The sequence below is a fragment of the Loxodonta africana genome, chromosome 24 (genome assembly GCF_030014295.1).
Source record: "Loxodonta africana isolate mLoxAfr1 chromosome 24, mLoxAfr1.hap2, whole genome shotgun sequence".
Lineage (NCBI taxonomy): Eukaryota > Metazoa > Chordata > Mammalia > Proboscidea > Elephantidae > Loxodonta > Loxodonta africana.
Genome location: NC_087365.1, coordinates 15,373,221 through 15,401,071, shown reverse-complemented (window position 1 = coordinate 15,401,071; position 27,851 = coordinate 15,373,221). Strand labels below are relative to the sequence as shown.

General features: G+C 39.0%; 1 protein-coding gene across 3 annotated transcripts in view; it reads right to left on the bottom strand.

The window, feature by feature from the left end:
• ESF1 (ESF1 nucleolar pre-rRNA processing protein homolog) overlaps positions 1 to 27,851 on the bottom strand; it is a 78,760-nt gene that overhangs the window by 10,997 nt on the left and 39,912 nt on the right. For 2 of the 3 annotated variants that reach the window (XM_003411416.3, XM_023550005.2), the window contains exons 10-11: positions 12,415 to 12,536; positions 9,023 to 9,110 (exon numbers count right to left, since the gene is read on the bottom strand). In XM_003411416.3, coding sequence (XP_003411464.3) covers positions 9,023 to 9,110; positions 12,415 to 12,536 — 210 coding nt within the window. Of the gene's footprint in view, positions 1 to 2,663; positions 4,929 to 9,022; positions 9,111 to 12,414; positions 12,537 to 27,851 lie in introns of those variants that run through there. The other variant, XM_023550006.2, reaches the window with a different exon arrangement.

Below are 27,851 nucleotides of genomic sequence, written 5' to 3'. Positions count from 1 at the left end.
AATGCCTGACACATGACGCTATCATCATACTCAGTGACCAGGGTTGCCATGAGTCAGAACTGACTCGACGGCAACAGGTTTTGATATGCGGTGCTATATAAATGCTTGCTATCATTATTATAGTAAGACTGTACATATAAAAGATGTCCTGATCCCTTGGTAAAAGGGCTGACATCATATTTTTTCTTCCTTTTTTTCTTTTTTTCCTGCCTGTTGGAATAGGAGGGCTTCAAAAGGAGTTGGTGCCAGGGTGCTAAAGTATGAAAGATCAGCCTAAAGAGAAAAAGTTCAGAATCTACAAAGCCACGTTCTATGACTCTAGGTTATTATACAATGTCAACCCTCTCTGTACTGCTGCGTTGTCTTCTTTGCATGAGCTGTGCCTGTCGTTCCATTGCAGAGAAGCCAATGATCTCTAAAGGAATAATGATAAACAATTACACAGCACTTATTATGTGCCAAGCAGTACTGTTCTATTCACTTAACACATATCAACTAATTTAACCCTCACAACAATGCTTTAAGGTAGATTCTATAATTTTTTTAATCCTCATTTTGTGGATGAAGAAGCTGAGTTTACTTCAGATTCAGTAAGTGGAAAAAAGTTGCCTTCTGACTCAAGGTGACCCTACAGGATAGGGTAGAATTACGCCTAAAGGGTTTCAAAGCTGTAATCTTTGCAGAAGCAGACTGCCACATCTTCCTCCCATGGAGCAGCTGGTGGGTTCTAATTGCTGACTTTTTGGTAAGCATCCGAGTGCTTAAACACTGTGCCACCAGGGCTAGTGTCTTAGTAAGTGAAATAAATTCAAACCAAAGCACTCTGGCTCGAGCCTTCTACTATTAACAACCACATTACATTTCTTCTCTATCAAATGTTAACCTCCCTCTCACAGCCCTGTGAATTTTTTAATTGTGCTAAAAGATATACGTAACAAAACACATGCCATCTCAACAATTTCCACCATGCACAATTTAGCAAGCCCTTTCAATTTAAAATGTATTTGGTTGTCAAATAACAAAGCAAATTTCAAAGAACATGTAACTGTGGTTGAATAAGTGCAGTTAATGGGGGATAAAAGGAAAAACAAAGCCTAAGGTCAAGAGAGGCTCCAGAAGCTGCCCCGTGTCCCTGCTGTAATTACGCAGACCTGTCCTATAGATTGGAAACCCTGGTGCTGTAGTGGTTAAGTGCTACGGCTGCTAACCAAAAGGTCGGCAGTTCAAGTCCACCAGGCGCTCCTTGGAAACTCTATGGGGCAGTTCTACTCTGTCCTATAGGGTCGCTATGAGTCGGAATCGACTCGACAGCAGTGGGTTTTTTGGTTTTGTCCTATAGATGGAAACCCTGGTGGCATAGTGGTTAAATGCTACAGCTGCTAATCAAAAGGTCAGAGTTCAAATCTGCCAGGCGCTCCTTGGAAACTCTACAGGGCAGTTCTAGTCTGTCCTACAGGGTTGCTATGAGTTGGAATCGACTCGATGGCAGTGGGTTTGACTGTTTTTTGGTCCTATAGACATCCTGGCCGAGAGAACATATCAGCATAAAAGCACTGCTAGACTCACCCCTCAGTGCTACCAAGGCATTTGTTTTGCCCTCCCAAGAGGAATTACTTATTGTATGCAGCTCTTCTCCCTAAGTATCTTGTCACATTTCAAATGTTTTTTAGGGAATGTATCTCCCTTAAAATTATAAACTTTTCTCTCCTTTAATATATGTGTATGCATTTATCTATGTATTTGCATACATAAATACAATATGCAAGTATCATCAATGTTCCACTCTCTCAGGTCTGACCCACCCCCTTTACCTCTGCTCCTGTGCTCTCAAGGCAAGAGCTTCCTTCTTTTGAAATGAATGGACAAGTGAAACGTACAGAAGAGCCTTCTGTGGCAGGCAGAAAAATCAGGCTGTATGTGATTAATACACACAGGACACAAAGATCTTCACATATAGCTGTGGGAAACAATTTCAAAGAGCCCACGATAAACACTTCCGGGTTTTATAATAACCCTGGTGGCATAGTGGTTAGGTGATACGGCTGCTACCCTAAAGGTCGGCAGTTCAAATCCGCCAGGCGCTCCTTGGAAACTCTATGGGGCAGTTCTATCCTGTCCTATAGGGTTGCTATGAGTCGGAATTGACTTGATGGCAACGGGTTTGGTTTTTGGTTTTGGTGAAAAGTCATAAAAATAAACTTAAAAGGAAGACTGCAACAAGAAAGAGAAAGAACAATCTCTAAGACGGTCAGAGCTAAAAATGATATCCAATTTTAGTGTGATGAAAATTTCTTTGTTCACAAGGAATTTACTATGTGCTAGACTGAGCTGTTCAGTCAAAAGATAAACAATGCGTAGAGATCTTTTCTGTGCTGTTAATGAGATCATATTAAGAGGGGACATGTAAATTTATCTCAAAAAAATTATTTCTCTCTTTGCTAAGTTTTCAGACTCTCAGTGCTAGGGAAAAGAAAATACCTGCTCTAAAATGCTACTATTTTTCAGCGAATCCTTTGGCACTGCTGGGAGTGCTTCAAAACGTATATCCTGATTGATTCTCACATGTCAAATATTAACAGAGACTCCAAATCAGATGTTAGAGTTGTATAGTTAAATAAAATAAATCCAAACAACTCTACTGAAGCTACTATTTCTTTAAGCAAATACCTGTACATTTATAGAAAAAGATGTCTTGCAAAAACTTGATCTGCAAAGGGAATACTGGTAAAGGAAACGTCATTTCCCATTACTTGTATTGTCAGAGAACTGCCCCCTGGTCCAACTCCTCCAGATGGTTTAGTTGAGCACTCCAGGTGAGACGGAAGCTAAGAGAGTTCACTGGAGGACAGATGTAGCCTCAGTACTGACCTGACAGAGAGAGTAAAACAAAAACACACAAAAAACCCAAGCCCGTTGTCACACTGAGTCAATCTCAACTCACAGCGAAGCTATAGGACAGAACAGAACTGCACCATAAGGCTTCCAAAGAGCAGCTGAGGAATCAGCCACCGATCTTTTGTTTAGCAGCTGATTGCTTAACCACTGCACCACCAGGGCTCCCACAAACGTGGTAAGTAGTTCACTCTTTTTGGCAGCACTTTCCTGTTTCTGAGATTACTTGTCCACAATCCAGTGCAGTCTATTAAGTAATCTTCCTACGGGTGTGGGCATTCTGGCTTTGCTTGGAAATCCAGTAGTTCCTCATGTCCAGCTCTTACATATCTGAGTCCTTGTTACTGCTTCAGCCTTTACAAGGTACTTGTAGAGTTATAAAAAGTAAAGGGAAGCCAAGTAGGATTCAGGTTCTACCATCTACCAACTGGCCCTTGGGCATCTCACCCGTTGCCTGAGCTCTGGATTACTCATCTATAAAGTGGTCTAACTATGGGTTAGAGGAAAGCATTTGTAAACTATAAAACACTATAAAAGCAATACATTGTAAGCACTCAGTATACTGGGTGAATGAATCAAATATGTGTATCATAGTAACTGGATCTTCATGACGGTTTATCAAATTTCCAAAACTGACAAGACAAAGGATACATTTTAATAGGGTATGTTTTTAAGTGATATACTACTTTGGTCCTATTTCTTAAAAACAAAAACTTACTAAGGAGAGTTAATGCAATCAGACAGTAATAAATTTATCCAATAATTCTTCATTTCTAAAAGAAAATACAACTTTCTAACTCATCCTAGAAACACATATGATTTTCAAAACTCTCATTTATAGGAAGTTTGCTGTTTAGGAAAAAACAGAAAAATTATAACAAGTTTGCAGTTGGTAAACTGCAGGGGGGAAAAAATGGGAGAAAATTATAAAAGATCTCTAGCACTCACATGGCCTCCTAACCTGAGCCAAACGCCAGGTCATTCAGTGAGCTCAATTCTACCACATTTTGAAGGCTGTGTACATTGAGCTCTATGGGGTTGTCTAGAGCAAAGGTGTTATAAATGTATCCAAGTCTATCTGGTTTATACTGTCTCTGTCCTGTTTAGCTGTTTAACTTCCAAATACTGGAGAGTCTACTGCATTATAGTCTACATATTTTTGGAAACTAGAGAACATTCCTTAGCTTCTTGGGAAAAACAGGAATTTTCCAAATTTATTCTATGTATTAAATACTCAATAATGTAAGTTAATGGGGATACAGGACACATAGATCTTAATACACGTACATGGTGAAATGAGTTCCTTTATGTGGCCTTTTACCCTGGTTCTTTGGAAAAACAGTTTGAGATTTTCCCCGTAAGCCCTGAAGGATACCTTTGTCTTAGTTTTCTACCCCAGGGAATTTGTTACATTTCCAGGGTAAGCTATAAAGAACTTGGTTTGATACTTTTTGTCTGATCCTGGGCTGCAGCCTGCCCCGTGACTGATATGCACCTTGTAGGAACTGGTCAATATACTACGTAAATGAAGTGATCATAGGCTATGCAAATGAAGTGTTTGTAGCCTACTATGCAAATGAAATGTCTATGGTCTACTGAGAAGGAATTGGCCAGGGGACTGGTCAGTTGTGGCCCCGGTGGGAGGGCCATGCCTTGAGACTGACCAGGAGTTTGTGTATAGAAGCAACCAAACCCACAGAGGTTTCAGAGACAGAAAACAGCAAGAAGAGAAGCAGTAGGAAGCAGAAAGAAAGGAGAGAGAAGCAGAGAGAGAAAGGAGGCAAAGAACCTCCTAAAAGAGCTGTAACATAGGTTAAGAGCTTTAACACTGAAGATAGTGACAGGCCTGGAAGTGGCCCAGTGGCACAGCTGGGGAAAGAGGCCTGGAATGGGTCCTGTGGCAGAGTTGATGGTGACAGGTGGCAGCCTGTCCTGAGGGGTCCAAGAGGAAGCCTGTCCTCAGGGAGCGGAGAGGCGGCTTCTCCTCAGGGGCTAGGAGTAGGGCTGCACAGCCAAGAGGAACTGAGAGAGCTGTCCTGCAATGAAGAAGAGAGATTTTGTCTGCATGATTCCTGATCCTGATCCTGAGCTGTGGCCTGTTGATCCTGATCCCAAGTAGTACCCTGTTACTTTCTTAATAAACCACCTAAGCGTGATTTGTGAGTCCTGTGTGACCGCGACAACAGATTATCGAACGCAGCAGAGAAGCAGAGTTCTGTGAGAAGGAGAGCTAGTGTCAAAGCTGGTAAAAAGGTTAGAGTGTGGAGGTATGTCTGACCTCCACCTCATGGGAATCAGCTTTGTGCTGATGTTAATTCTCATTATCCCCCCTGAAGTTACACAGGTTCTGACGCTAATACTACTACTAGAATTTTACAACATGTAACCCCCAAACTCAACTAATGACTCATTCCTACTCTTGCCACAAACCATTCATTATAATTGATAGCTGAACTCAGGTGGACCTGTAATAGCTAACAAGCTGTGAAATGGCCAAATGAAAGATAAGAAGGCAAAGGGGAAAGCAAGATGTATAGCCTTATATTAATGACTATCTTCCACTATCTTCCAAGGTACTAAAATCCAAAATCTGTCTTGATGAATTAACAGTAAAGGCAATATAGTGTGGTGATAAATTGATATTACCATATAGGTAACACTGGTTTTTTTTTTTAAGGTATATCTATATAAAAAAACAAAACAAAAACTGGTACATTTCAACCAAAGCCCAACTCTCAATAGTACCTACTACAGAACTTATATTTGGAGGGCAAATATAAGTTCCCTTTGATCTCTTACAGGTACCCTTCCATCTATCCTCTAAACTGTCCTCCTGGTTCATGAGTGCAAAATGTTAACATTCAACACTTATTTTTCAGTATAGTTTCTGGATTCTGTTAAGTACTAATTTAACTTTTCCTGGGGGATAAAAATTCTAAATTGAGCGAAAACTTCTTATTAAATCTATCTGAGTATATTGATAATATTTCCCTAACACATTTTTTAAAAGCCCCAATTACACCTAGGAGGTCAGATTAAAATGTAAAAGATAGGAAGGAATTGTATCATTCTCATTAATTTAAGTATCTTCTAAGAAATGCTAAAAGTAGATGAAAGGGCTGGGTCATTCTGATACTCAGTAACTGTTTGCAGACTGAATGTCTGCAGGGAAGTAGAGAGTGAGGTGAGAAGGGTGGCTAGTATCAAAACTATTGTTCCGGCATTCCTCCCCAACTTAGTAAATGGAAGAATATTCACCCACAGACTCAAATCAAAATCCTAGGACTTATGTTAAAATTCTTCCTTATTCAAATACATCAGTAAGCCTATCTCCAAAATACCTAGAATCCTATTCACTTTTCTCCTTTCAATTCCATTACTGGCATGCTGTCTAAACTACCATCATCTCTTGTCTAGACCTCTACAAAAGCCTCATCTCCCTGCTCTAACAAATGGGTTTCTTTAATCTTTTCTCCTCGCAGGAACCCCAGTGATCTGTTAAAATAGATCAAGTCACATCCTTGCTTAAAGATTCTTCAGTGGCTCCCACTACCTGTAGAGTGAAATCCAAGTCTGCTGCCATGACAAGGCCATGCATGGCCTGTTCCTAGCTGTGTCTCCAGCCTTACCTCATATCAAACTCTCTCTCTGACCATGCTACAGCCACATTGGTGTCTTTTGGTTTTTTTAACAAGTTCTTTCTCAGCTCATTGCCTTTCTACCCACTTCTCCTTCATTTGCAATTCTCTTTTCCCAGCTCTTTATGCCTGATTCCTCATTCTACGTGTCTCACCTCAGAGAAGCCTTCTTTGCCTATCCTGTTAAAATAAACTTCCTTATCCCCTTCTTCCTCCCAGTTATACATTCTATATTGCCCTATTTCTTTCCTTCAAAGCCTGTACCATATTCTGCTAAAATTCTTATTTGTTTACCTGTTTAGCATCCGTCTTTCCTAAATGGACATAAATTTCTATAGGATGCAACTTGCTTGTTTTAATACTACTGTATCTCTAGCCTAGCAGAATGCCCAGCACCTGGTACGTACTTAAAATATTTATCGATAGAATGAATAAACAAACTGGTAAGACACCATTTCTTTTGGTCCTAATTTTTTAATGCACAAAATTCTCAGGCTTTTCTGACTTTTCTTATTCCTCTTTGAAAAATAGCTTAAGCCCAAATATAAACACTTACTCCTAGAAGTATTCTGAAATCCAATGTATATTGAAAGCAAGCTACTTTGACCTATCTGTCTTCCCTTAGAACTTCTGATACTAACTTTGCACGAAGTTTATCCACAACGTAAATGTGCATATTCCAAGAGACAGGCTACCCTAAACCATCAAACCATTTATGTTATTCTTCTAATTCTACCCTGAGTTCTGCAATCTGACCAGATTTCACATGCCAAATGGAACACTTTGGAATGAGAACAAGGAAACTCTAATGTTTTGTGTTTCTCCACTATAAACTTGATTTCCTGAAATCAGAGGATAAAGCTAAAATTAAAATCCATCATCTTGTAGAAATGACCACTCAGGTATGATAAAAAGCAGAGTACGCTAAGTTTCCATTTCCCCTTCCAATGCTCAAGAATCTCACATCCTACAATAGACTATTCATTTTGATTTCTTTTTCATCAATAAAATGTCAGTGCTTAAAGCCTACAACAACCAGGAAATAATTTTGAGCAATTTTGACTTTCCTGTTGAGAACTATTCTGGCCTAGTAGTCACAGGAGACAAGAAGCAGAGAAACTTTGCAAAACCCTTCTCTGCACAATGCCAGTGTAAAGTTGCTCCAGGAGCAAGTCTTTCAGGGTTCATGTGTGTGGTATGAAGATGAAAACAAATAGAAAATGTTTACAGTGGTCTCTGCATGGACTTGTCCAAGTATGGCTTGGGTCTTACCACTCACATTTACACATACCAAACAGGTAAGAATGAAAGCACTGAGAAAAGAATAGGAATAAATGGTGCATAAGCAAATGGAAGCAAGACTCCATGGATATAAGAAACTGGATACCAGAGAGTTTAGAGATTCAAGGAAAATGGAAAGTAAGAGAAAAGCTGGCTTTTAGCTATAATGAAGCAGGGAAAATGAAAAAGGGATAAAATCACACATAAATGCTTTTGTGTATTTGGGCAGAAAAAAGTTTTATACTAAAATACCATGTAAAAAAAAAATTAAATATATACACACATCTACACAAACATGTAAACGAATTCATTTCACACTTTGAATTCTTCACAGCCTTTGCAAAGAGAGTCCTAGAGTGGATGTTTTATAAAAAATAAATCAGTGAAAGCACACAAGATGATTATTTCCTCTCATTGTCTTATAGAGTCAATCTGGTTACCTATAAGGAGATTTCCCAGGAAGGAGCCCCAGTAAACTGTTAAATTCACCATGTTACCAAGAGCCTCCTACAAAGAAATCACTCCTGTATGTACAGGGGCATGCTGACTCTTCCCAATCTGATCAATGCTTATCCCCCACAGGACAGACCTGCTTATAAGCCAATAAGGGAGCGATACAAATTGTAGGTATTTTTAAAAAAGGACTAGCTTATATTGTGTCATAGACTGAATTACGTCCCCCCCAAACATGTGTACCAATTAGGCTGGGCCATGATTCCCAGTATTGCATGGTTGTCCTCGAGTCTGTGATTTTAATTTTATATTAAAGAAGATTGTAATATCCTTACTAAGGGCACATTCCTGATTCCAATGTAAAGGGAGTTTCCCTGGGGTGTGGCCTGTACTACCTTTTATCTTACAAGAGATAAAAGGGAAGGAAGCAGAGAGTGGGGGACCTCATACCACCAAGAAAGCAGTGCTGGGAGGACAGTTTGTCCTTTGGACCCGGGATCCCTGAGCGGAGACGCTCCCAGTCCAGGGCAAGGTTGATGAGAAGGCCTACAGAGAGAGAAAGCCTTCCCCTGAAGCTGATGACCTGAATTTGGACTTTTAGCTTACTTTACTGTGAGGAAATAAACTTCTCTTTGTTAAAGCCATTCACTTGTGGTATTTCTGTTACAGCAGCACTAGATGACTAAGACACATTGCTTCTACTTATGTCAACTTTATCTCACAGTTCAACTGGAAACTATAAATATGGGCTGGCTTACCCATTTTTTTAACTTCTTCAGCAAAGTATGGGTCATTCAAATCCACATCAGAGGGCAATTCATCTTCACTGGTCTCTTTAGCAAGGGCCTTGAAGTTGAATACGAAAAATATACAGTTTCATTATTTTAAGGATTATAATATATACATGTAAAAAATAAATCATGTATATTTAAATCAAGCAGTTCAATCTAAACTTAAATCAGTTTTTCAATGGTTTATAAAATAACTACCATCTAAGCCACTGTTTTGTTTCTTCAACAAATATTTATGAAACAATAAATACATGAAATCATATAGGGCTTTTGGAAGAAATGAAAGTTATCAGATTCATGGTTTCTGCCCTCAAAAATTTAATAATCTTTTAAAGGAAATAAGACACACAGACATGTACATAAGTAATAATTCAAGACAGGAAGTCCCTGAAGAGATATAAAGTAAAACAAACATTCAGAGGAGGGGATTACTTTTAGATGTGTGATCAGGAAAAAGAGGTAGCCTTATCTCACACAAAATAGAGAAACTGGCATGACTACCAATAGCCTGAAGTAATGTATCGTGGGTTATCTTTTAAATTATTATTTAAAACAATTTATTTGCTGGTTAGTTAAAACAGTTTTTAATTTGAAAAATTTTAAACATATATGAAAGTACTAAGGACAGTATAATACACCTTTGTTTCCATGATCCAGTTTCAACACAACCCACTCTCAAAACCTGTTAGGTTATTTTAAAGCAAATTTACTGGTTAAATGTCCCTAATCAAATATGAACACACTGTCTACTAAGTCAGTATATTCAAATTAAAAAATCAATCCTATAAAATTAATAGAACACATGTGAACTAAGATCCGACTAAACTGAGACTTATCCCCAGTAATCTAAAACATCTCAAAATTATTAAAACAAAACAGTTTAGAACAGATATTGCCAAATAGCATCCTGCATGCTCAAGACCAACCAAGTCCTAAACAATATTCCTTTTGACATTAATATTCCTTTAAGAACAAGTGCTTGTCAGGATTTTTTCACAAAAGTATTATAAAGGATTAAAAGTAGCATAACCAAGAATATTATGTGATACTTATACATTTGACTTATTTCTTTAAGTGCTTTATAAACTATAAAACCAAAATCAAACCCACTGCTGTCAAGTCGATTCCGACTCATAGTAACCCTACGGGACAGAGTAGAGCAGCCCCATGGGGCTTCCAAGGCTGTAAATTTTTACAGAAGCAGAGTGTCACATCTTTTTTCTTTGGAGTAGCTGGTGGGTTCAAACTGCTGACGTTTCCGTTAGCAGCTCAGTGCTTAATCCCTGCACCACCAAGGCTCCTTTTATAAACTATAACCAAAAAAAAAAAAAAAAAAAACCTAAAACGAAACCTGTTGCCATCGAGTTGATTCCGACTCATAATGACCCTACAGGACAGAGTTGAACTGTCTTGTAGGGTTTCCAAGGAGCAGCTGGTGGATTCAAACTGCCTACGTTTTGGTTAGCAGTGTGAGTTCTTAACCACTATACCATCAGGGTTCCTTACAAACTATAAAAAAAAAAAAAAAAAATAGCTATATCAAAATACTAACAAACCATAATACATAAACACCTATCCATTTCTTCAGTGGGTCGCTAAATGAGTTGGAATCGACTCGATGGCAGGGGGTTTATTTCTTCACTAATGATTTCTCAATACTAAAATGGAAGTCACTGAGAAGGAAAAAAAGGACAAAAAAGTACTTAATTTGAACAAAATTCTTGAAACGCCTCTTATTTAGAGAGGACCCATGGAATTCAGAAGGGAACTGCTGGAGTCATCTAGTACAGAACACTGAGTCTAGAACATGCTGGGCACTCAACAAATGTATTCTGAATGCTGATAAAACTAGTCCAGTCTTTCTCCCAATGAAGGGAAAGAGTAAAAGCATTAGATAATCAAAGCTCCTAGAAAATGTAAACCAGCAAAATATCTGTTAAAACCAAAAAAAAAAACCAAACCCAGTGCCGTCGAGTCGATTCTGACTCATAAAGGTCTCAGAAGTGACTACACTTTTGTTGACCCCATAAAGACCCACCTGAAAGTCTTCAGATAAATCGATGGCTTAAAATCACTTGTGAAATTATTACACTTAAGATTGTACTGTCTACTTAGTTTGAAAAAAATTCTAGGGAAGAACAGGTAGCATATTTTATTTCGTTTCCCCACTTTACTATTCATTTCCAGAAAAACGGACAATAATAGAAGTACAAAAATGATTCCATTGCATCATCCAGTTTTGTAGCCCTCTACCTTTACAATCGCTAAAAGACACGGCTATACCAAAAGCATTACACGTTACAGAGTATAGAGGGAAACAACACGGTACAGCAGAAAGAACACTGGACAGGGATTGTGGATTCTGGTCCTGGCTTGGTCACTAACAAGCAGTATAATCTCAGACGAGTCATTTAATTTTCTACAACTATAAAACAATAGGGTTGGACTAGAACTAATCATTTAAGATCTCTCAGTTCTAAAATTCTGTGATTATCAGTGATGCCATCTTAAGGCAATGACTCTACTATCAGAATGCTGCATTTCAGTGACAACATAAGTATTTTTAGTGATAAAAACCATAGGTTGTCTCTGCTATTACTGGGAACTCCAGCTCTAGAAAAGATGTTATCCCCTGAATAATGGGAATCAAATCAGATTTTCCACAGATATGATATTAGAACAGAGGAAATATTCCTCTGGGAAAAAAGGGATTTAATTATAAATTTTTATACCAACAGCCATAATTTTTTTCAGTTCACATAAACTGGCTATATAAAGCTTGCTAAGAATAAAAATAGTTTAAATTGGGTAACACAGCAACTAGCCACATAAAATTGTATTTAATAATCCAACATTATGACGTTTTATAACTTACTGAGGCTAAGCGGAAAGTAAAAATAAGATAGGAAGATATTCATCTAATAATGAAAAGTGGGAAATAAAAAGGCTGAGAAATACAAATGTATAGCATAACTTCAATCACGTTGAAAACTTCTATATGTATCTTCAAGTAAAAAAAGTTTGTATGCACCTCTCTTCTGCAAAAACAAAGAACAGCATCATACTATTTACATCTAGATATCAACTATGTATTTTATCTAAGCAGCATGTGAATGTAAAATATTTGAGCACAGTGATTAAAGTGGCTCTGGGCTCTACCAGGCTTTGCACACCATTATGTGGCCTTGCAGAAAATACCACCTATTGGGCTCTCACTTTCTCTTTCTTAAGACTGTGATGGTAACAAGGCCTACTCCAGCAAGTGGGTTACAGTATGAGGTAATGGAGGCAAAGTTTTTGACACCTTCTATACAAGGTTGGTGTTTAATAAATATTTGGGTTTTAATTATCATTGATACCTTTTGTTTCTTTTTCAGTTTTTTTTTCTCTTTCTTCTTCTCTAAAAATTGTTCCCAAGGGGTCAGTTTATCCTTTCCTTCTAATTTGTTCTTCACCATTTCTTCTGCACTTTCTTTAAGACCTAAGGAAAAATGCATAGAGTTTAGTTAAAAAATAATATACCATCATTCATTTAAAAATGTATTTTACCATGTCCCCTCTAATAATAAAGATGTCTATTTTATTTTTTAGTATTTCTTTGGAGGACAGGGTTGGGTTGAGAGAGGGAGGACTTCAAATATTTAGATGATAAAAAATCCATTCGAAAAAATAAACGCAATGGTTCGAAATTGCTCTTTTTAAAAAAGACTTGGGTAATCAAGATCATCTTCCCAGGTAAATTCTAAATTCTAAGAAAGCAAAAACAATTCTAAGGATATTATAATTAATCTTTTTTTTCTGATGAGGATGCTGAGACTCAGAGACACTTAGCACCTTGCCTGAGAACATGCAGCTAGAAAGCTGCACGACTGGAATTGGAACTCCCGATTATCCTCCATTCAGTTACCAGACACGTTTAACTTGCGGCTTTGGCTGACAGAATAAAGAAATGTATAGCCCACAAAATAAAATCTGAAAGCTTCGGGCCTCAGGTTCTTTATCTGCAAGATGAGTTTAGTCTAGATCAGAAGCATGCAAAACCTCACTCCCACACATACCTTTATTTTAAAGAGGAACCTTTCTTTTCCAAAGAAAACATTTTATGGAAGTTCAAATATATGAAACAACTAAAAGCAGTGTTGCCTGGATTAAAGACGGGATGGAGAGCCTTGAGCATCAAAAATACAAACAAAAAAACTCCGTTGAAACAGCTGGAATAAATGATCTGTATGGCCCCTTCCTTGGCTTTTTTTTTGTTGTTGTTGTTTATTTATTTTATTGTACTTTAGGTGGAGGTTTACAGAACAAGCTAGTTTTTCATAAAACAGTACATGCACTGCTCTATGACATTGGTTAACAACTCCATGACTTGACCACACCCTCTCTTCTGAACTCTGGCTTCCCTATTACCAGCTTTCCTGTTCCCTCCTACATTCCAGTCCCTGCCCTAGGGCAGGTGAGCCCCTTTAGTCTTGTTTTGTTCCATGGGCCTGTTCAATCTTTGGCTGGAGGGTGAACCTCAGAAGTGACCTCATTACTGAGCTGAAACGGTGTCTGGGGGCAATACTCTCAGGGTTTCTTCAGTCTCTGTCAGGCCAACAATTGTAGTCTTTCTTTTTTTTTTATTAACTTTTATTAAGCTTCAAGTGAACGTTTACAAATCCAATCAGTCTGTCACATGTAAGTTTACATACATCTCACTCCCTACTCCCACTTGCTCTCCCCCTCTTGAGTCAGCCCTTTCAGTCTCTCCTTTCTTGACAATTTTGCCGGCTTCCCTCTCTCTCTATCCTCCCATCCCCCCTCCAGACAAGAGTTGCCAACACAATCTCAAGTGTCCGCCTGATATAATTAGCTCACTCTTCATCAGCCTCTCTCCCACCCGCTGACCAGTCCCTTTCATGTCTGATGAGTTGTCTTCGGGGATGGTTCCTGTCCTGTGTCAACTGAAGGTCTGGGGAGCATGGCCGCCGGGATTCCTCTAGTCTCAGTCAGACCATTAAGTATGGTCTTTTTATGAGAATTTGGGGTCTGTATCCCACTGATCTCCTTCTCCCTCAGGGGTCCTCTGCTGTGCTCCCTGTCAGGGCAGTCATCGATTGTGGCCGGGCACCAACTAGTTCTTCTGGTCTCAGGATGATGTAGGTCTCTGGTTCATGTGGCCCTTTCTGTCTCTTGGGCTCTTAGTTGTCGTGTGGCCTTGGTGTTCTTCACTTTCCTTTGCTCCAGGTGGGTCGAGACCAATTGCTGCATCTTAGATGGCCGCTTGTTAGCATTTAAGACCCCAGACGCCACATTTCAAAGTGGGATGCAGAATGATTTCATAATAGAATTATTCTGCCAACTGACTTAGAAGTCCCTGCAAACCATGTTCCCCAGACCCCCGCGCTTGCTCCGCTGACCTTTGAAGCATTCATTTTATCCCGGAAACTTCTTTGCTTTTGGTCCAGTCCAATTGAGCTGACCTTCCATGTATTGAGTGTTGTCTTTCCCTTCACCTAAAGCAGTTCTTATCTACTGATTCATCAATAAAAAACCCTCACCCACCTTCCCTCCCTCCCCCCCTCGTAACCACGAAAGTATGTGTTCTTCTCAGGTTTACTATTTCTCAAGATCTTATAATAGTGGTCTTATACAAAATTTGTCCTTTTGCCTCTGACTAATTTCACTCAGCATAATGCCTTCCAGGTTCCTCCATGTTAGGAAATGTTTCACAGATTCGTCACTGTTCTTTATCGATGCGTAGTATTCCATTGTGTGAATATACCACAATTTATTTACCCATTCATCCGTTGATGGACACCTTGGTTGCTTCCAACTTTTTGCTATTGTAAACAGAGCTGCAATAAACATGGGTGTGCATATATCTGTTTGTATGAAGGCTCTTGTATCTCTAGGGTATATTCCCAGGAGTGGGATTTCTGGGTTGTATGGTAGTTCTATTTCTAACTGTTTAAGATAATGCCAGATGGATTTCCAAAGTGGTTGTACCACTTTACAATCCCACCAGCAGTGTATGAGAGTTCCAATCTCTCCTCAGCCTCTCCAACATTTATTATTTTGTGTTTTTTGGATTAATGCCAGCCTTGCTGGTGTGAGATGGAATCTCATCGTAGTTTTAATTTGCATTTCTCTAATGGCTAATGATCGAGAGCATTTTCTCATGTATCTGTTGGCTGCCTGAATATCTTCTTTAGTGAAATGTGTGTTCATATCCTTTGCCCACTTTTTGATTGGGTTGTTTGTCTTTTTGTGGTTGAGTTTTGACAGAATCATGTAGATTTTAGAGATCAGGCGTTGGTCGGAGATGTCATAGCTGAAAATTCTTTCCCAGTCTGTAGGTGGTCTTTTTACTCTTTTGGTGAAGTCTTTAGATGAGCATAGGTGTTTGATTTTTAGGAGCTCCCAGTTATCGGGTTTCTCTTCATCATTTTTGGTAATGTTTTGTATTCTGTTTATGCCTTGTATTAGGGCTCCTAGGGTTGTCCCAATTTTTTCTTCCATGATCTTTATCGTTTTAGTCTTTATGTTTAGGTCTTTGATCCACTTGGAGTTAGTTTTTGTGCATGGTGTAAGGTATGGGTCCTGTTTCATTTTTTTGCAAATGGATATCCAGTTATGCCAGCACCATTTGTTAAAAAGGCTATCTTTTCCCCTACTAATTGACACTGGTCCCTTGCCAAATATCAGCTGCTCCTACGTGAACGGATCTATGTCTGGGTTCTCAATTCTGTTCCATTGGCCTATGTGCCTGTTGTTGTACCAGTACCAGGCTGTTTTGACTACTATGGCTGTATAATAGGTTCTGAAATCAGGTAGAGTGAGGCCTCCCACGTTCTTCTTCTTTTTCAGTAGTGCTTTGCTTATCTGAGGTTTCTTTCCCTTCCATATGAAATTGGTGATTTGTTTCTCTATCCCCTTAAAATATGACATCGGAATTTGGATCGGAAGTGCGTTAAATGTATAGATGGCTTTTGGTAGAATAGACATTTTTACTGTGTTAAGTCTTCCTATCCATGAGCAAGGTATGTTTTTCCACTTAAGTATGTCCTTTTGAATTTCTTGTAGTAGAGCTTTGTAGTTTTCTTTGTATAGGTCTTTTACATCCTTGGTAAGATTTATTCCTAAGTATTTTATCTTCTTGGGGGCTACTGTGAATGGTATTGATTTGGTTATTTCCTCTTCGGTGTTCTTTTTGTTGATGTAGAGGAATCCAAGTGATTTTTGTATGTTTATTTTATAACCTGAGACTCTGCCAAACTCTTCTATTAGTTTCAGTAGTTTTCTGGAGGATTCCTTAGGGTTTTCTGTGTATATAATCATGTCATCTGCAAATAGTGATAACTTTACTTCCTCCTTGCCAGTCCGGATATCTTTTATTTCTTTGTCTAGCCTAATTGCTCTGGCTAGGACTTCCAGCACGATGTTGAATAAGAGCGGTGATAAAGGGCATCCTTGTCTGGTTCCCGTTCTCAAGGGAAATGCTTTCAGGTTCTCTCCATTTAGAGTGATATTGGCTGTTGGCTTTGCATAGATGCCCTTTATTATGTTGAGGAATTTTCCTTCAATTCCTATTTTGGTAAGAGTTTTTATCATAAATGGGTGTTGAACTTTGTCAAATGCCTTTTCTGCATCAATTGATAAGATCATGTGGTTTTTGTCTTTTGTTTTATTTATGTGATGGATTACATTAATGGTTTTTCTGATATTAAACCAGCCTTGCATACCTGGTAGAAATCCCACTTGATCAGGGTGAATTATTTTTTTGATGTGTTCTTGGATTCTATTGGCTAGAATTTTGTTGAGGATTTTTGCATCTACGTTCATGAGGGATATAGGTCTATAATTTTCTTTTTTTGTAATGTCTTTACCTGGTTTTGGTATCAGGGAGATGGTGGCTTCATAGAATGAGTTGGGTAGTATTCCGTCATTTTCTATGCTTTGGAATACCTTCAGAAGTAGTGGTGTTAACTCTTCTCTGAAAGTTTGGTAGAACTCTGCAGTGAAGCCGTCCGGGCCAGGGCTTTTTTTTTGTTGGGAGTTTTTTGATTACCGTTTCAATCTCTTTTTTTGTTATGGGTCTATTTAGTTGTTCTACTTCTGAATGTGTTAGTTTAGGTAGGTAGTGTTTTTCCAGGAATTCATCCATTTCTTCTAGGTTTGCAAATTTGTTAGAGTACAATTTTTCATAATAATCTGAAATGATTCTTTTAATTTCATTTGGTTCTGTTGTGATGTGGTCCTTCTCGTTTCTTCTTCGGGTTATTTGTTTCCTTTCCTGTATTTCTTTAGTCAGTCTAGCCAATGGTTTATCAATTTTGTTAATTTTTTCAAAGAACCAGCTTTTGGCTTTGTTAATTCTTTCAATTGTTTTTCTGTGCTCTAATTCATTTAGTTCAGCTCTAATTTTTATTATTTGTTTTCTTCTGGTGCCTGATGGATTCTTTTGTTGCTCACTTTCTATTTGTTCAAGTTGTAGGGACAGTTCTCTGATTTTGGCTCTTTCTTCTTTTTGTATGTGTGCATTTATCGATATAAATTGGCCTCTGAGCACTGCTTTTGCTGTGTCCCAGAGGTTTTGATAGGAAGTATTTTCATTCTCATTGCTTTCTATGAATTTCCTTATTCCCTCCTTGATGTCTTCTATAACCCAGTCTTTTTTCAGGAGGGTATTGTTCATTTTCCAAGTATTTGATTTCTTTTCCCTAGTTTTTCTGTTATTGATCTCTAGTTTTGTTGCCTTGTGGTCTGAGAAGATGCTTTGTAATATTTCGATGCTTTGGACTCTGCAAAGGTTTGTTTTATGACCTAATATGTGGTCTATTCTAGAGAATGTTCCATGTGCGCTAGAAAAAAAAGTATATTTTGCAGCAGTTGGGTGGAGAGTTCTGTATAAGTCAACGAGGTCAAGTTGGTTGACTGTGGTAATTAGATCTTCCGTGTCTCTATTGAGCTTCTTACTGGATGTCCTGTCCTTCTCCGAAAGTGGTGTGTTGAAGTCTCCTACTATAATTGTGGAGGTATCTATCTCACTTTTCAATTCTGTTAAAATTTGATTTATGTATCTTGCAGCCCTGTCACTGGGTGCATAAATATTTAATATGGTTACGACTTCCTGATCAATTGTCCCTTTTATCATTATATAGTGTCCTTCTTTATCCTTTGTGGTGGATTTAAGTCTAAAGTCTATTTTGTCAGAAATTAATATTGCTACTCCTCTTCTTTTTTGCTTATTGTTTGCTTGATATATTTTTTTCCATCCTTTGAGTTTTAGTTTGTTTGTGTCTCTAAGTCTAAGGTGTGTCTCTTGTAGGCAGCATATAGATGGATCGTGTTTCTTTATCCAGTCTGTGACTCTCTGTCTCTTTATTGGTGCATTTAGTCCATTTACATTCAGCGTAATTATAGATAAATAAGTTTTTAGTGCTGTCATTTTGATGCCTTTTTATGTGTGTTGTTGTCAATTTCATTTTTCCACATACTTTTTTGTATTGAGACCTCTTTCTTAGTAAATTGTGAGATCCTCATTTTCATAGTGTTTGACTTTATGTTAGTTGAGTCGTTACGTTTTTCTTGGCTTTTATCTTGAGTTATAGAGTTGTTATACCTTTTTGTGGTTACCTTATTATTTACCCCTATTTTTTAAATAAAAACCTAACTTGTATTGTTCTATATCGCCCTGTATCACTCTCCATATGGCAGTTCAATGCCTCCTGTATTTAGTCCCTCTTTTTGATTATTGTGATCTTTTACCTATTGACTTCCATGATTCCCTGTTATGTGTATTTTTTTTTTCAATTAATCTTAATTTGTTTGTTTTTGTGATTTCCCTATTTGAGTTGATATCAGGATGTTCTGTTTTGTGACCTTGTGTTGTGCTGATATCTGATATTATTGGTTCTCTGACCAAACAATATCCTTTAGTATTTCTTGCAGCTTTGGTTTGGTTTTTGCAAATTCTCTAAACTTGTGTTTATCTGTAAATATCTTAATTTCGCCTTCATATTTGAGAGAGAGTTTTGCTGGATATATGATCCTTGGCTGGCAGTTTTTCTCCTTCAGTGTTCTGTATATGTCGTCCCATTCCCTTCTTGCCTGCATGGTTTCTGCTGAGTAGTCTGAACTTATTGATTCTCCCTTGAAGGAAACCTTTCTGTTCTCCCTGGCTGCTTTTAAAATTTTCTGTTTATCTTTGGTTTTGGTGAGTTTGATGATAATATGTCTTGGTGTTTTTCTTTTTGGATCAATCTTAAATGGGGTTCGATGAGCATCTTGGATAGCTATCCTTTCGTCTTTCATGATGTCAGGGAAGTTTTCTGTCAGGAGTTCTTCAACTATTTTCTCTGTGTTTTCTGTCCCCCCTCCCTGTTCTGGGACTCCAATCACCCGCAGGTTATCCTTCTTGATAGAGTCCCACATGATTCTTAGGGTTTCTTCATTTTTTTTAATTCTTTTATCTGATTTTTTTTCAGCTATGTTGGTGTTGATTCCCTGGTCCTCCAGATGTCCCAGTCTGCATTCTAATTGCTCGAGTCTGCTCCTCTGACTTCCTATTGTGTTGTCTAATTCTGTAATTTTATTGTTAATCTTTTGGATTTCTACATGCTGTCTCTCTATGGATTCTTGCAACTTATTAATTTTTCCACTATGTTCTTGAATAATCTTTTTGAGTTCTTCAACAGTTTTATCAGTGTGTTCCTTGGCTTTTTCTGCAGTTTGCCTTATTTCATTTGTGATGTCTTGAAGCATTCTGTAAATTAGTTTTTTATATTCTGTATCTGATAATTCCAGGATTGTATCTTCATTTGGGAAAGATTTTGATTCTTTTGTTTGGGGGGTTGGAGAAGCTGTCATGGTCTGCTCCTTTAAGTGGTTTGATATGGACTGTTGTCTCCGAGCCATCACTGGGAAAGTAGTTTTTCCAGAAAATCCGCTAAAAAAAAAAATGCAGTCAGATCCCTATCAGAGTTCTCCCTCTGGCTCAGGCTATTTTGATGTTAATGAAGGCGCCTGGGGAGGGTGCGGGAGGGAACAGAGAGATAGGAGAGTAGCACCTCAGAATATAGCCAGAGTTGCTTGTCTTGCTTGGAATGACTATTATATCTGGGATTCCCGCGGGGCGCGTCGCCTATGTGTGCTGGCTGTGTGGAGATTGCCCTTGGGGGGTCTGGTCCGCTGGAGTCACGGTCAGATCCTCTGCTTCCAGCCCCACGCCCAGCGTCAAGGCTCCCCTGCTGGGACGGTGCACTCTCGACTCCAAAATCAGTTGCTGCCTCCCGGGGACTTCTCGTCCCTCCAGCCGTGTTGCCGTGCCGCCCTCGTGAACCGATTGGGCCCCCTCCCGGGGTTAGTTCAGGTGGGTGGAGCAGCTCCCCGTGCTTGTGCCGTGACCGAGTGTCCCGGCTGGGACGCTGATCTCCCCGCTCCAATACCAGTCGCTGCCTCCCGGGGACTTCTCCTACCGGACGCTGCCCGCGCGAACCAGCTCGGCCCTCTCCCGGGGTTAGTTCAGGGGCGTGGAGCAGCTCTCCATGTTTATGCCGTACCTGCGTCCAGTCCAAATCCCGGCGGGACGGTTCCCCGGCTGGGACGCTGCTCTCCCCGTTCCAAGACCAGTCACTGCCTCCCGGGGACTTCTCCTACCGGCTGCGTCCCTCGCCGCCCGCGGAACCGGCTGGTCCCCCTCCCGGGGTTAGTTGAGGGGGGTGGAGCAGCTCTCTGTGCTTGTGCCGTACCTGACTGGTACGCTGGCTCCAGGCTCTGGAAACAATCGCTGCTTCCCCGTATTAGTTCGTTCTCCGTCTCTAAATCTGTGTTTGTTGTTCAGGGTTCGTAGATTGTTATGTATGTGATCGATTCACTTGTTTTTCCGTGTCTTTGTTGTAAGAGGGATCCGAGGTAGCGTCTGCCTAGTCCGCCATCTTGGCTCCGCCTCCCTTCCTTGGCTTTTAAGACAAGAGTTAATCTCCCAATTTCTACAACTCAGAATAAGTATCAAATTATACACATTCAGGGTTATGTAGATTTGTTTTTATGACATCCTGCTGGTGGAATCTCTAACTTACTGGTTGTCAAATCAGAAACACAACTCTCAAATAAAACACGTTTCTTACAAGAAAAACATAACCCATTTCACTAAATGGTTTTTCAGAAGCAATGTGGAGTGTGCAAAACCATGTCTAGATCTGACTTAATCAAGAGTTAAACAGAATCTAGGAAATGTGAACTGGGATCCTCATATTAATGTAGGCTACGGTTTCAGTTCCTCTCTCCCCGTGTGTGGGAGAAAGCAGCAAACCCTGGTAAGACAAGCTGATTGCAAATAATGAAGTAAATCAATTCAAATAAGTCTGTCGGCCAGCACACAGTCAGTCCAGTCTAAATTTCTAAACGCACAGTATTGTGCCTTAGATTTAATGTTTACACTGATAATCTTCAAGGTATTGTACTGTAGTTTCTTCATGTGTTAAGATTTGATTACTTCAAAATATTAAATTAAAATTCAGGTTTTTTTTTTTTTAGCAAAAAGTATTTTCTGATTCATTTTGATCCTTGAAACTTAAAACTCTACCTCTAGCTGTGCTAGATACTAAGGAAGGCTCTCTGTTGTTCCTGTCTAACATGACTAGAGTACTGGTTTGACATACCTTTATCGCTATATACTTCTACTCTGTATGTCAGCGAGTACTGACCTTTTGGGGGGACACAGATCCTTTAAGAATTTGTTAAAAGCTACAGACTTTTCCCTGGAACACTGTACTGGAAAACCTTGCATGCAGTGTTTGGGGGTGGGGTGTGGGGGTTATGGGTACCTGATGTTCATCTCTGTGTATGGATCTAAGGACCCCAGCCCCAGGCAAGGAAACTTTATGGGAGCTGAAAAGTCTAGGGGCATAGTGGAGTCAATCTCCCATAACTTCAATTTGACAGCTGTAGGTTCTACAACAGGGTTTCACACCTTCAGCACTACTGTCAGACTAGATAATTCTTCGTTGTGAGGGGCTATCCTGTGCATTATATGATGCTTAACAATATCTCTGGCCTCTACTACCTAGATGTCAGTAGCACCCCCTGGTCATGACAATAAAAAATATTGCTGTATATCGGGAGTGCCTAAAAATCAAACACCTATGCTTACCCAAAGACTTCACCAAAAGAGTAAAAAGATTACCTACAGATTGGGAAAAAGTTTTTAGCTGTGGCATCTCCAATCAGCACCTGATCCCTAAAATCTACATGATACTGTAAAAACTCAACTACATAAAAGACAAATAACCCAATCAAAAAATGGGCAAAAGATATGAACAGACACCTCACTAAAGAATACCTTCAGGGAGCTAACAGATACATGACGAAATGCTCAGGATCATTAGCCATTAGAGAAATGCAAGTCAAAACGACAATGAGATTTCATCTCACTCCAACAAGGCTGGCATTAATCCAAAAAACACAAAAATAATAAATGTTGGAGAGGATGTGGAAAATTGGAACACTTCTACACTGCTGGTGGGAATATCAAATGGTACAACCACTTTGGAAATCGATTTGGTGCTCCCTTAAAAAGCTAGAAACAGAACTACCATACTATCCACCAATCCCACTCCTTGGAATATATCCTAGAGAAATAAGAGCCTTACACAAACAGATACATGCACATCCATGTTTACTGCAGCACTGTTTACAATAGCAAAAAGATGGAAGCAACCAAGGTGCCCATCAACGGATGAATGGATAAATAAATTATGGTATATTCACACAATGGAATACTACTCATCAATAAAGAACAGTGAGCAATCTGTGAAACGTTTTATAACATGGAGGAACCTGGAAGGCATTATGCTGAGTGAAATTAGTCAGTTGCAAAAGGACAAATATTGCATAAGACCACTATTATAAGAACTTGAGAAATAGTTTAAACAGAGAACAAATTACCCTTTGATGGTTACAAGGGGGAGGAGGGAAGTAGGGAGGGAGAGCAGTATTCACTATTAGATAGTAGATAAGAACTACTTTAGGTGAAGGGAAAGACAACACACAATACAGGAGAGGTCAGCACAACTGAACTAAATGAAAAACAAAGAAGTTTTCTGAATAAACTGAACACTTCGAAGGCCAGCATAGCAGGGGCTGGAGTTTGGGGACCATGGTTTCAGGGGACGTCTAAGTCAATTGACATAATAAAATCTATTAAGAAAACATTCTGCATCCCACTTTGGAGAGTGGCGTCTGGGGTCTTAAGCGCTAGCAAGCTGCTATTTAAGATGCATCAATTGGTCTCAACCCACCTGGAGCAAAGGAAAATGAAGAATTCCAAAGACACGAGGTAATTATAAGCCCAAGAGACAAAAAGGGCCATATAAACCAGAGACTACATCAGCCTGAGACCAGAAGAACTAGATGGTACCCAGCTACAACCGATGACTGCCCTGACAGGGAACAAAACAGAGAACCCCTGAGGGAGCAGGAGAGCAGTGGGATGCAGACCACAAATTCTCATAAAAAGACCAGGCTTAATGGTCTGACTGAGACTAGAAGGACCCCAGTGGTCATGACCCCCAGACCTTCTCTTAGCCCAAGACAGAAACCATTCCCAAAGCCAACTTTTGAGACAGGGATTGGACTGGACAATGGGATAGAAAATGATGCTGAAGAATGAGCTTCTTGGATCAGGTAGACACATGAGACTATGTTGGCATCTCCTATCTGGAGGGGAGATGAGAGGGTAGAGGGGGTCAGAAGCAGGTGGAATGGACACGAGAAGAGAGAGGGGAGGGAAGGAACAGGCTGTCTCATTATGGGGAGAGCAATTAGGAGTATATAGCAAGGTGGATATAAATTTTTGTATGACAGACTAACATGATTTGTAAACTTTCACTTAAAGCACAATAAAAATTAAAAAAAAAAAATTGCCATATACTGCCAAATATCCCCTTGAGGGCAAAATCACCCCTGGTTGAGAACTACTGTTCTAGACAATGATTACATATTATTTCTGAAAAGAAGGGCCATTTATTACTTGTACCACATAAGTAATGTGTTGTTTTATTTGGTACTTGGTTATATGTCTTTTCTACTTTAAAAGTTTCAACTGTGTATGCCTTTTCTTCCAACTAGACCAAAAGCAGCTTAAAGTCATCTTCTTTTGTATTCCACAATGTTTAGCATAGTGCCAGATACAAAGTAAATACTTAACACTTAATTGATCTATCTTGAAGGGGGGATTCCTATTTCAAGCCAACTGTTTGATCTCTCATGTTTGGAACATATGCTCTCCAACAGAAAATGAATCAAACTAAATGAATCAGATCTAAATAAAGGGTCTTTATCTCCAAGTGGCTCATATGGTTAAAATGAATGGACCTATAGCTCTAGAATAATTCATAAAGTTTATTGTCAGGAAATAATATATTTTTGGTATTTAGTTTGTTTACAACAATAAAAAAAAAATAGTATCTTCAGTTAAACATAGTCTATAATTTTTTTGCCTGGCTCTCACTAAATATACCAAAATAACAGAGTGACAAACACATTGCAATGAATTAACACACAAGGATAATTTAAAAATGCTTTGTTCTCATTGTCATCATGAGGTCATTTAAATTTCTTGCCACAGATCCCAGTTGTTTATGTTCTAAGTTCTTAAAAATATGCCCATCCCAGCAGCTTCTTGGCATAAGCACAAGAACATTCTTTACAGACAGTTTTAGCCTCATTTGAGAGCAGCCACTATGTGACTGAAAACAACTTTACTAAAACTTTTTAGTTTTGCACAAATTTGTTTAAAAAAATTTTAAGTGTACATCCAAGGACAGTCGAGTTAGTTAAAAACAACTTCAAAATCCTAAAACTAAAGGTCAAAAAATGCTTTAAAAGTCAACCATGACTGCAGATAACTCAGTTACAACAATAATGATTTAAGTGCAATCCATTCAGAATAATTTTGGCAGTTTGAATACATATAAAAACACATGTAAATATTTTTTCAAAATCCATAAAAACAAGACTATACATTTCTCCTGGCCTTACTTGTTAGAAATATTTGAAAAACCTTCAAAGGGCACGACGTGAGTAACTTAAAATAACTAGGTACTAGAATTGATTTTGTTTATAAAAACAGAACACACGTTTTAAGATTTCCGGTATAAGCTGAAATTGGCACTTTTTATTTAAATGAGGACTTAGAATCCACTGAGAATATTTATGAACACTTATGGCTCAATCTTTTTTTATGGTTTTATGTTATAAATCAGACCATGTTAACACTCAACTTCAAAAGTAGCTTTTAAAAATATAACTAACCACCAACGACAAAAAAAACAAACAAAAATAAAAAAACCCAAACGCATCGCCACTGAGTCAATTCCGACTCATGGTAAACTCATGTGTTACAAAATGGAACTGCTCTTAACCATAACCACTACTACTTACCATCACTACCAGCAAAATGCCCAATTTGGAATCCACTCTGGGTACAAGCTCTGTACAAGAAAACCACTGGTCACGCCCTTGAGGCACTCCTTCACAGCTGGCCAGTATGCCCAATGGTGTGGGGAGAGGGAAGGACACATTTACTCATACAATTGGGATTGCTGTTGTTGTTAGTAGTTGTCAAGTCGATTCTGACTCACGGCAACCCCATGTATGTGGAGTAGAATTGCTCCATAGGGTTTTCAAGGCTGTGACCTTTCAGAAGCAAATAGCCAGGCCTGTTTTCCGAGGTGACTCTGCGCAGGTTCTAATTGCCGACCTTTCAGCTAACAGTCTAATGCTTAACCAGCTTGACTGTCTGCACCACCCAGGGTTTCCTATAATTGGGATACTTGATCCCATACACAGAATAATGCGGATCTTTTCCTGCATCATTTTTTTTTTCTACAGTACGATCAGGCAATTATGTACATATCCTTAAAGTTTACTGGATAAACCAAACCAACAATCTTTTTAATGGGAAGGATTAAGATTTCAATGTTTTGAACACTACCTTCCTTCAGGATCTCAGAATTTCTCATCTATGAAGCCCTCTCTCCTAAACTCTTACAGCACCATGTTCTTCTATTCTCTATCATTTATCACAGTTGCATTTCTATATTTTTTTGGATGATTTAGAAAAAATTAATAGTCATTTCCTTTACTGGATTACAAGCTCCATGAGGTTAGAGGCCATAGTTTATTTTTCTCAGGGAGGTAACCCTAGTGGCTTGACTATTGGAGGGCCCAGAACACAGCACATACCTAACAAATGTCTGCTGAATGAAAGTACAAATGAAAGAATAAATGAATCAAATTTGTTCCCAACCCTATAGGCAGAGAGCAACAATGCATTGAATTAAAAAATAACTAGCCTTAGAAAAAATAATACCACTAACCCACTGCCGTTGAGTTGATTCCGACTCATAGTGACCAGATAGGACAGAGTAGAACTGCCCCAGAAATTACCAATCAGTCAAAGCCAACAAACACTCTTTTAAAATACAGTTATATCTATCTGGAAACAACACAGGTAGCTATAATAATAAGAAGAGGGTTTAGGTAAGCTACTTAGATTGAGGACTGCTTCTTATATAGATAGTTTTATACCTCCCAAAATATTCGGTGATGTATCTATAGAAGATACCCTCAACGTATGCGCTGAATAAATCTATGTGAGTATTTTCTGCTACTGTTGACTACCTAAAAGCCATTTCACCGGGCAGCAACTGTTTCACATTTGTCTGGAATTTGAGCTTACCACACTCTGTTGTTGTCAGGTGCTGTCAAGTCAATTTTGACTCACACCGATCCCATAAGTCATATTAGAACTGCCCCATAGGGTTTTCTAGGCTGTAATCTTAGGGGAATAGATCGCCAGGTCTTTCTCGGAGCCACTGGGTGGGTTTTAATGCCCAACCTTAGGTTAGCAGCCAAGTGTTCAACCACTGAGGCATCAGGACTCTTATCACACTCTTAACTTCCTCTAAATCTCCTTTACTTTTGTTTAAAATGATGCTTTCCATTTGCAACTATATTCAGTATACTGTGAACTAAGCTGTCCCTGCTTCTTAGAATCAAATGTTCTTTAAAAGCTGACTTCAAATGCAAGACATTTGGGCCTCATTAGGAAGCTATTGTATCGTTCATTTGCCTGTACTTTATTTATATGTTTTTTCTGCCTTTCAAGTAGGTTGCAATCACAACACAAAGCTAAGACTAAAATTCTGGCCAAGTCTGGTGAAGCTGCCCTGTTATTTAATTTATGGCAAAGAGGACTGAATAACTACTGTTATTTTTACACATAATGTTTATAGACAGGGCAGAGAGTAAATGAAGACTTTTCAATTCATGGCTGAGACGGAAGGAAACTAAGGGAATTTTTCAGAGTCCAGTCACAAGAAAGCTCAAATAGAACGTTAAACTAGCTCAGGAGCAGGAAGTTTTCCTTGGGGGCACAGACTAATCTGCTATGGTCTAGTAGGGATCTTGGGTTTCAACGGGCTGCTAACCAAGAAGCCAGAAGACAAAGCTTAGAGCCTGATCATGGTGGGAGGTCCCATAAGAGACTACTACATAAAGACGGGATTCTTAAAGATTACATCAGAGGGTGATACATCCTTTCACCCCCAGCATAGAGGGAATACAAGGCTGTTTGGGCTTTTGTTACAGGCAGAACAAGGGAAATAAAGATAATTTTTTTTCCAAAGAACTTACAGCCACAGTGGCTGGAATTCACACTACCTGTGTGGCCCAAAATCCCCCATCCAGAATTTAAGTTTCAAATGGTCTAGGATTGGAAGTGCCCTTAGGCACCTGGCAAATACTC